Source organism: Sinohyriopsis cumingii, chromosome 16 (genome assembly GCF_028554795.1).
Source record: "Sinohyriopsis cumingii isolate HCF-2022 chromosome 16, ASM2855479v2, whole genome shotgun sequence".
Classification (NCBI taxonomy): domain Eukaryota; kingdom Metazoa; phylum Mollusca; class Bivalvia; order Unionida; family Unionidae; genus Sinohyriopsis; species Sinohyriopsis cumingii.
Window position 1 is genome coordinate 4,092,517 of NC_142976.1, and position 10,847 is coordinate 4,103,363.

The 10,847-nt window shown below is 38.1% G+C and overlaps 1 protein-coding gene across 1 annotated transcript; it reads left to right on the forward strand.

Annotated features, from left to right (window-relative positions):
• The first annotated feature begins 4,767 nt into the window (after positions 1-4,767).
• Positions 4,768-10,104, forward strand: LOC149779845 (complement C1q tumor necrosis factor-related protein 3-like). Its single transcript, XM_089937283.1, has 2 exons — positions 4,768-5,011; positions 9,677-10,104. The coding sequence occupies exons 1-2, from the start codon at positions 4,768-4,770 to the stop codon at positions 10,102-10,104; spliced, it is 672 nt and encodes a 223-aa protein (XP_089793409.1).
• Positions 10,105-10,847: the final 743 nt, after the last annotated feature.

Here is a 10,847-nt window from a genome sequence, read left to right on the forward strand (position 1 = left end):
CTTCGTGAATGTGCATGTCGACCACTACCTGTACAGGTCCAGTAATTCCAACTAAAAGTAATAAACTGATACGGCGTATGAAATCATTATCATTATGGGACATTTGGATATCGGTCAAAGTTTTCGATACCCAATGACTTTACCGTTAAATGACACGGCGAATACCTGATTAAAGCAAGAAGAATTTATTAGTATTTCCAATTCTGGAATCATTATTAAGCGAGATATGGAGTGTAACATTACAGAAAATGTTAACTGACTGGTTTGCTTCAATGCTTCCTACATATTTCTTGATGAGGCTCCAAATACGTTAATTTATTTTTTCAAATAAGTATCCGGAGAATCGTGATAAATTAAGTGACTTAGAGATTATCTTGGAAGCAAGAAGACTTAAACCGCTCCGGTGGCCTAATTGGTTAGAGCGTCGGCCTCGGATGAGGGAGGTTGTGGGCTTGAACCCTGGCCGAGTCATACCAAAAACTTAATACATTGATACTAACAGCTGTCTCAATTGGAGGTCAGCATTAAGAGGTTAGCGTTATGAATGGTCGACCTGTTGTCAGGATGATGGGACTGGGTGGGACATGATGCTACATGTCTGCTGCATGATGCTCCAGTGCTAGACATCACTATAAACTGCCACATTGCAGACGCCATAGCGATATAACTGAAAAAAATTGTTAAAAGCATGATATCCAATTTCAGATAATCACAACGCAAAAATAGTATTGCCCATCACCTGATGGACTCCGTAAAATGTTAATCTAGTATTTAAATTAGGACTTAATTATCCGTGTACCATCGTATGAACAGAAGAATATAAAACGGCGGGAACTGAAAAATCAGTCAGTTAGATAACGCTCTGTGAACATAAGAAGTTCAATGGCATAAAGACGCAATCAGTTCAAAGGTGTATGCCGTGAAATATATGAACTCTGCAGCAAAACGTGCCAAAACGAATTCTGTAAATCGCATTTGATTGCGTTACGTGTTGGTCTAGGTACTCAGCCATGCCTTAAATATGGTTTCGAACTAAAGTTCTGTATTACTCTAACACTGTCTGCCATCATGAGCGATGATCATTATTGTGATTTGTTCATTCGTCGTTTGTCTGCAGTTTTTTTCTGTGATGATTATTGAGAATGAACAAAATAAGACAAGTATATTTTGACACTCATAAGTCGTAGTTTGAAGGAAACACTTTCTTTATAACATTAAAATATACGTTTATTACAGCACAGTAGCAGCAATCGGCTATCAATATGAATTCATTTCGATAATCGTGTTCATTTATACAAGCAAAACAAGTGACGTTTAAATCTTCTATTTCGTTTGCTATTTTCCGGAACAATGCGTAGGCTAGTCAGTCTCATTGTATAATTGTAATTATCGGGTCAATATTAAACATGATTGTATTTTCCCATAGATACAAAACACCCTTTGCTGAGAATATAGACTTGATCTAGAATCTTTTTCTTTACCATCCAACAGTATCCACCAATATAAAGCTAGTTTTAAATTTACAATTTAATTATGTACTCTAGAAATAATTCTGTTTGTCTTGGATGGCTGTCTATATTCAGTATAGTACAATACTTCCCGTAGTTAAATACATATTTCTCACTACCTTTTAACGTTAAAACGAGATAGTGTTCGGCGAACTACTTTTTGCAACGTCGAACCTTCAGGAAGGCACTGTCGACCTCAAACGCAAACAACTTTAAGAAAGAGTTTCAGACTATTTTAGTGGAGTTTAATGTTGAGATTTTACTTGAGCCATTTGAGGAAGTCAGTGTAGAAAGTATATGTAGTATACTTACCCATGATGATGTTGCTATTTTATCTAGCCCCTTTTGCCCTACTCACTCCAGAAAACCCCACGCAAAACCCCCACCGAAGATGCTGCACCGAAAAAGGTCCCAATGTACTACTTTGCCTGTGGGATGTTAAAAATAGCACAGGGCCATCGATCATGTTTATCCCACACTTAAAAATGAATATTTAAGTGAAATTTTTATTTCCATCAGAAATAATGATGGATGTGAATCTTAGCTATCATGTCCTGGGGCATTAAACAGTTCAGCTGACATTACCTCAGTGACAAGGAATAGCCGCATTACCTTCGAGAGAGATAATTTTACAAATGCAGATAAGCAGTGACCAGCAGAAAATTCGTCTAAAGAAGATTGGGAAGCCAACCTTAAAGCTGATCTTTAAAATTCGCTTTTTCGTACAGATATCTCAATTCAGTAACTGTAGCAAGTATGTTGCACCTTTCCATTTAAGATTCTTTTAATGATAATAGTATGCATTGCACATTGTTATGTATATTTAATTTGTATTGTTTCTTAGTCTTTTTTTTCATGATAATATCTTACATACATTTCCATTTTGTACTTGAGCGTGTCCAAAATTAAGTCCACTATGTACATTAAGAGGGACATTGATTTGTAAACAACACAATGCATAGTTAATATTTACCTATGTGTATGGGTTAAATATTAAGATAGTTATCAGTGGGGGTGAATATGATTATTTGGGTCTTGGTCTAGAACATTGAAATTCCAACACGAAAGACCCTGTTGTACCTGATGTTTGCTATGTTCTTTATTACAGTTTTAGTAATAGACCTTGTTAACAACTTTGTTCTAGAACCGAAATTGTGACCCTCATCCTGGTTTTAATTTTGTGTCTTATCTTTTATACAATATTATATACTTGAGAAATTACTCATTCATGCTTTGACCGCTTTAGCAAAATCATTCTTATTATTCTGTTTAGTATTTGGTATGGGTGTAATTATCTATCTAAATTAGTATTCACTGGAAATACAAGGTGCTTCCTAATAATATTTTTGACTGGATCATTAGATTTTAATTGTTTTGAGTTCAGACAAGGACATATATGGATTATATTATTGTGATTTCAAAGACTGTTAGCACATCGCAACACTACAGGCCATTGACACATTCGCATATTCGAGACTTGAGCACGTCAACACATTCAGTATCGGAACTGAATTTCAATAAAACAGTGTACATTTATACTTGTGATACTCTTTTAGGATTGTTTGGGATTTAATTCACAATACTATAAGTTCTTTTAACATTTTCACTTTTGTATCATGCGAAATAGATTATTTGTTGAATTTTACAAAACTAGTTGATTTTCGCTTTTTCTGTTACTTAATTTAAGACCATATAATCGTAATAATAGATATTAGAGACAACGTATATCTTAAGGAAATGTACCGTGGAATTAGCTAACTTGGTTTGCATTTGTATTGTGACGATAAGTATTCCATCTGTATACAACAGGTTACACTCATTATTTAATAAAAAGAACGCGTGTCAATCTTAATAAAATCCTGAAGCTTCAGTCTTAATAACATTTTTATGTGTCAGTCTTAATAACATCCGGAGGTGTCAATCTTAATAAAATCATGAAGTGTCAGTCTTAATAACATTGTTATGTGTCAGTCTTAATAACATCCGGAGGTGTCAATCTTAATAAAATCCTGAAGTGTCAGTCTTAATAACATAAGAAAATGTCAGTCTTAATAACACCATGGAGTCTTTTCTTGAACTAAAAAGCACAAAAATATTTGGTATACATTATATATGCAGCTAAAGACACTGAATTAGTTCATCTTCTTTATGAATTGCTTGCACAAATATATGGTTATGTTCACGTTTAGCCTGAACATATGATAATACAGTTTGTTGTTGTTGTTGTTGTTGTTATAGGGTTTAACTCCATTTTCAGCACAAGATAGGCTATACATGGTGGCCAGTATAAATGTTGGAGGAAGAACCCGGGAAAACCCCGTCAAGAACCATCGACCCGGCAAGCTTTCTCACATACCCACTTTAGCCAATCCCGAGACTCGAACCCACGTAGACAGAGGTGAAATTGCAGTGATCCGTATCGGTGAACGCTTTAGACTACTCGGCCACTCGGGGCCCCTAATACAGTTTGAAATGTATGTATGTATGTATGTATGTGTGTGTGTGTGTGTGTGTGTATGTATGTATGCATGCTTGTATGTATGTATGTTTAAATTTATGCTTTACTTGAATACTTAAATATATGCTTACATATAACAACACACAAGTCTAGCGAATGCCGTCTTAAAAAACACATTCTGATGTATTTATTTTATATAAATTTAAGGTCAATTCATTTCATCCATGATCTTATACAATGTGGGCGGTGTTACTCTTTTTTGTAGCGTCCGCAGTGAGGATTTGTCTTTCTGTATAGAGTAGAAGAGTCGAAATGGCACGATATGGTCTGCATAGCTCATCCTTGGTTAGAACTCAGTTCCCATATATATATTCAGAATAGCTAGCCCTAGTCAGTGTCTGCTGAAAATTTCCTTCGGTTAAAATGGCAAACGTTTCATGTAGCTTACAAGACAAACTAGTATTCAGGACCATAACTCTGGACAGCACACTGGCCTGAATATCCAGGACCATAACTCTGGACAGCACACTGGCCTGAATATCCAGGACCATAACTCTGGACAGCACACTGGCCTGAATATCCAGGACCATAACTCTGGACAGCACACTGGCCTGAATATCCAGGACCATAACCCTGGACAGCACACTGGCCTGAATATCCAGGACCATAACTCTGGACAGCACACTGGCCTGAATATCCAGGACCATAACTCTGGACAGCACACTGGCCTGAATATCCAGGATAAGGTTATCAGTAGTATCAACTAAGTCTCACGGTAACAAGACACAGAGAAAAGTCACAATGACTTCGTCACTAACCAACATATACAAAATAGTCGTATTTAGTGTTCTTACAACCATAAGGGGCGATGAAGTAGACAAGCGACTTCTTCTTCATGCTGAGACAGATTTGATTCAGCTGGTCCAGATAATGAAGACAGAAATTGACACTTTGAGTAATACAGTCCACAGCTTGACCAACACAGTTTACAATCTCACAACTTCCAATCAAGCACAAGAGGCCAAAATAAAGGAATTAGAAGCAGGTATCTATACTACGATCGACAGTAGCTCAATGGAGCATTTTTCAAAGATAATTTCGTTCATATGATATTATTTCAGCAATGAACATGACGTTGTTAATAAGACAGGTCAACCATTTCTATGCGTGATGTAAAAACTAGTAGATGCTACGTTTAGTGTTACCATAACATCATTCGATAGTCTCTACAAGGTTTGCAATGGCAGTAGGATTCCTATTTCTGCAGTGGCATTCTGGATCCAAGTTTTGAATTTTATTGTGCAATGAAATGTGCATTAAAGAACCAGTCTCCTGGCCCAGTCAAAATGGCGACATGCTAAATCAGGGATGAAGAAGTTACTATTTACAGAATAGAAAAGTGTAGCCTAAGTTCTTCATGTACGTCTTGTTTATTACACATATACAACCATAAAACGAAATTGCCATAGAAAAAGACTCCACTGGAATTAACTAATCTTGCGCATACATCATGTGGCATTTATTCTTTAGTTTCGTTTCTTAATTTTTACATCTTCTTACTTAGCCAGGGGCACCGAGCGGTCGAGTGATCAAAAGCGCTCGCCTTTACCAATTACTGCCATCTCACCTCTATCCGCTTAGGCTGTAGCCTCGGGCTCGGCCAACATGTGCATGCGAGTAAGCTTGTCAGTAGCTTTTTGTGGGTCGGTGGTTCTTTTCCTGGGTTTTCCAGGGATCTTCCTCCACCGGTTATACCGGCTACCTTATACAGGCTATCGTGTGTGAAAAATGGCGTTAAATCTACAACAAGAACAAGTTAGTCAGAAAAAGAAGCTTATTTCGTAGCGCAGCAGGTTTATTATTATGTACACAATTATTTAGCAAAATTACAGAGGTATTCTTCCTTATGGCTTTTGGAGAAAGTATCTCATTATTTCGGCTTAAGACGTTGTGAATTCATGAAAAGCATTCATTTTAACCATAAAATCAACAGTAGTTTATTTCTTAATGTCTTTAATTCAATTTCGGTTGAATAACAAGTTTTAAGACTCTCTGAAAAAAGATTAATTTCTTGGAATCAGATTTTACATTTAGATGTTATTTACAAATGATTAGTGTAATAGGCAAGGAGACCTCCACGCTTGGAAAGGAGTATCTCTTGGTAAAAGGTTGCTTGTTGAAGTTGATTATTACATCCACATCCAAAAGGCATTTGAGTATTTATATCAAGCAGATGTTAGCATTTATATAACTTATCTGGCCGACATAAATCTAAGAGGATACACCTGGGCCAAAGGCCATTAACTTACCATGTTGTGGTATTCCACCACTACGAATCTGGTTGTAGTCTTGCCCGAACCATTAATTATCGCATCGGGAGAATTTATGAAACATGTTAAGGAACTCGGAGACCAGAGCGAAACCGGTCATCGCGGGCTGGTTGCCACACACGTGAGCGGACGTATACCAAGTGGCATCTCAGTCGTACCGCAGCCCATCGATAGCGATCAGGATTTATACGCTGGCGGTTCGTCGGGGAAGATCGGTGGCCTTTGGGCAGCACCCGCTGACAACGGCAGGCGGCGCAATACACAGTTTGGAGTACTTCCCCACCAGCACCCAGCGTTGCCAGCATCCCTTTTTGCCACATTGTAGAGGGATCGAGCAGCGTGCGTCATTTACGCATTCGCCCAGATACCATTTATACCTCATCATACTTATCACACAAGTCTGTAATGAGCCAGAACTCTTCCTCGAAGATGGATCAGCCGTGCAGATCCCGTTACACGTGGTCCAGGATGCAGATAAGCTTCTCCTTAGTCTGAACCTGGATTTCATCATGCTTTTTGGCCTTCGCGGTGAATCCACAACTGGTGTACAAGTCAACGAGGAAAAGCAGTCTACGGGCCAAATACAAACCTCAAACGCCGATTGCAATGGGTTTACTGATAACAATGGCCAACAAGGCGACGCCCGAAACGTCACCCGCCATGAACATGTCGGTCGAGGTGCCGACACGACAAAGATTAGTGCACAGTGACTCTTCTTGCGAAGTGCCTGCTGTTGATCTGTCTCCGCGTACAAAGCGGCCTGTACCTATGATAATCGATCAAGTCGAACGTCTCGTTGATCGTCGACCTTTGGGTACAGGTTCATGGCTAGAGGTAGGTGGAGTTAGGATCTCCAGCTTTCATTTTGGGAGCCCGTACGATGGTAATGAGTACGATGGATATGTCGCTGTTTTCCCGGACCGTTAAGGCTCCAACGATGACGTGGTCATTGAAACGGTTGTCGAACGGTTCGTCTATGTTTAAAGAAATTCCTCCCTCGATTCGTACTTTGAGCGATTGGGGGTGTTGGTATCCAAAGAGCTAGATGCGACATAGAATTTCCATAAAAACGTTCTTATCAATTCTAAAGCGGATGAGTGAGGGCCCATCGAAAATATCTGCGGCATTGCTCTTTACCTTTGGAACCTCTCCGAGGCGTTTAGATTGTGCCCTTTTAACTTTCAGACACCCTACCGCAGCCTGGTGCTTAGACGGGCCTTACGGGAAGTGGCGAGCTTTTCCAGCTTGCCCTCTGTAATGGACACATGATGTAGTTTCTTATTATGTATCGTGCATGTTTTTATGCAATGTGGCTTAATTTGTAGGTTTCGACTAACCACATTCGCTTTCCAGCTCCTCAAGCGGTATCGTCTTGCCCTTGGAGATGACGGCGAAGATTTAGAAGTTTGTGCTTGGAGCGTTATGACGGACAAGGGCCTTGAATTACCAACTAACTGGCAATGTCGTTGTACTTCAGCCCGAAGTTTTAGATCGGTTAGTGCCTGATGAAATCTTTCCAGCTGATCTGCCGCCTCGTGTCCACGTTTTGGTCACAGCCCTTGAAGTTGATGATCTGGTATTGGTCACATTATTAGCTGCGAAGTTTAAAAGATTTTTCTCTGTAACTTCTAGCGGCCATTTAGGCACAGGCTCACATTTGTGACGCCAGTCTTCTTGACAACCATTGTGTTGCTCTCCTTGTTATTATCCGTGCGACGAACTAGAGACCCACGAAGACGTGCCGAGGTGAGGAGATATTTTGGTGTAATGAGAGAGTACTATCAAGAGTGTCATCTAGGTTACGAATTTTATGTAGGAATTTAATATCTGTATTGTTGATACTAATTGTTTGTTGTATAGGATGTGAAATATAAATTTTTTGCATGGTGATCAGGATGGCTTCAGTTTTATTATCATTCATTTGCAGCTTTTTGCGTATCATCCATTACTTCACATCGGAAACGTACCCTCTCATCGCCTTGGGTGGTAGTCTTAACTTCTGTTGTGTATCTATATTCTAGATTTGTACATTTGAGTGTCATCACCATACCATTGGTGAGATACCGGATGTCGCTCTGTGACACTTGAAAGCGGCTGGGTACAGAATAAAGAGAACGGGTTTGAGAACAGAACCTTGTGGAACAAAAGATATAGATAAACTGGGTTTGAATGTTTTTAATTAGTGGACATAATTTGTGTCCTATTGGCTAAGTAGGCCTTGAACCACAGTAAGGTTGTATCGTGAATACCAAATACAGGCTGGAAACGATGATGTAATACATCATGGTCTATTGTGTAAAATTCTGCAGACAAGTCAAGGAGGGTGAGGATTGTAATATTTCCACTATCAAAAGCAGAGAGAAGGTTGTTAACTACTCTCAGAAGGGCAGTTGTTATACCATAGCGAAGTCGATATGAAGGCTGTACAGTGCTAATAAACACTATTTGAATTCAGATGAAATACTAGTTGGGATAGAATGTTTCTTTCTAAGAATTTCGACATGAATGAGAGGTTCTAAACAGGGCGGTTGTTCATTATAGTCAAGTATCAATTTCTTCAACAGAGGCTCTCCAATTACATGCCGTTCTTAAATGAATCTTACGAAAACAAAAACAATAATTAAATACAATATTTTATTAAAGAAAAAGGTATTTTTTTTGCATACCAAGGCCCAGCAACGTGCAATGAATTGCCCACTGAACTTAGACACAAAGACACAGTGATCACATTCAAGAGGGCTCTCAAAACTCACTTATTTCGACTGTAAGAACAAACTTAAAGACCTAATAATGTTTCCTACCTGAAATATTCTCAGCATGGTTTTTATTTTTTAATGTTTTTTCAAATTTCATGGTGTTTGTTTTTGTAATAATATTATTATATGTTTTTATCTTATAGGTGTTGTCTAATGTTGTAAAGTGCTTAGAGCTTCTAAAGATTAGGCGATACACAAAGTCCTCATTATTATTATTATTATTATTATTATTATTATTATTTAAGATATTGAGAAAAAGAAAACCACTTCACAAAGTAAACCAAAATGAGAAACGCAATATGACATCTACAAAAGGCATTTATATCTGTTTATGATGTATACAAGTGAAAAATGCATGTTGTTGCATGAAAAAGAAATGAAGAAATGGTATAAATAATTTAAATTATGTCCAATCAGCAAGAGCATTGCTGTCGATCTGGATTGACACTATAATTTGAATATATAACGTCCTTTGTTCACAGCTACACTTTGTCTTTGCAATTGTAATATCAAAGGAGAAACTGCAAAATAATCAAGCGAAATGTTTGCCGTCGTTAGATGTCACTGCAGTATGTAATTGGAATTTTATTAATTTCAAAGTACTTCTTTTTTTCACTCTTACAGGGGCAAGCAATTTACCAGCATTTATGGCGACTCTATCCATAGATATGTCCCATTGTTCATCCGACCAACATGTGGTGTTCGACAATGTCATTCTAAATGTTGGAGACGTATACAACCCGCTTCATGGAATCTTCCGTGCCCCTGTCTCTGGAACATATCAGTTCAGTCTGACCTTGTCAATACCGGCCAACGATGGTCATTATCACGTTTTTATAAAGAAGGGCAAGTCCGCCACAGTTATAGGATATCTCTACGCAGATGGTTTTATTAGCCCAATCTGGCTTGAGAGGAGTACTTCGGTCCTCACCCTGCTTGAAAAGGGAGAAGATGTCTGGGTAGCTTGTAATTGGGGCTCCCATATAGTCGGAGGTACTAACAATGAACTAAAGTTTCATTCCCATTTCTCGGGTTTCATTGTCAGTAACTAGTTATTTATTTGATGTTTGAAATCAAGTGCGTTGAAACTGAATTACACAACAATGTAACATGAAGCAACATAGTTTTTCTCATTTATTATAAATTTCCCTTTCAAATTTTAGTTTATAAAGGGGCGCATATGCTAATCAAGATATGAGAGAGGCTTCATTAGATTCCATAAAATATTTAAGGGAAAAAAAAGTGTTGGCATCAAATTAAATACTGAATAATAGTTTTGAATGTAACATCAGTGCCAATACATTCAACAAATCATAATGGTGGAAAACCCTGCCACCAATAGCTTAAAACAAGAAAAAAAAGCATAATACAACGAAAAATGTTGTCTGTGGTAAATCTGATACTTGATCACTGTCCTAAATTTCAATAAAGGTAACGATGCTGAAACGCGAATTCTCGTTCATGGCAAGACAGGTCTGCATCAGCTGGTCCAAAGGACGAAATTGGTGTTTGCGACGTTGACGGACACCGTGTAAAGTTTGAGCTATGTTCCCTAATCAAATAAGGGTCAGAGAAGCCGAAGAAGCCAAACATTATAATACTGCTCAGCACTGTTCGTAAGTCTGTGCTGATATACGAGGCGCTTTCTCAAAATGTTCGAAACCTGATTTTGTCCAATTATTTCAGTACAAGAAAGGTTCAAAGACTTGCTGTGACATTTCAGGAATATACAATAAACTTCACTATTTGTAACCAAAAAAGTCTTGGAGTTAAAATTACAAACATATTTAGTTTT

Excerpts from the sequence above, each read along its gene's own strand:
- LOC149779845 (XM_089937283.1), top strand. The coding sequence starts at position 4,768 with ATGACTTCGTCACTAACCAACATATACAAAATAGTCGTATTTAGTGTT. Across the intron at positions 5,012-9,676 it reads AATAAAGGAATTAGAAGCAG|GGGCAAGCAATTTACCAGCA; the intron begins GTATCTATACTA and ends TCACTCTTACAG.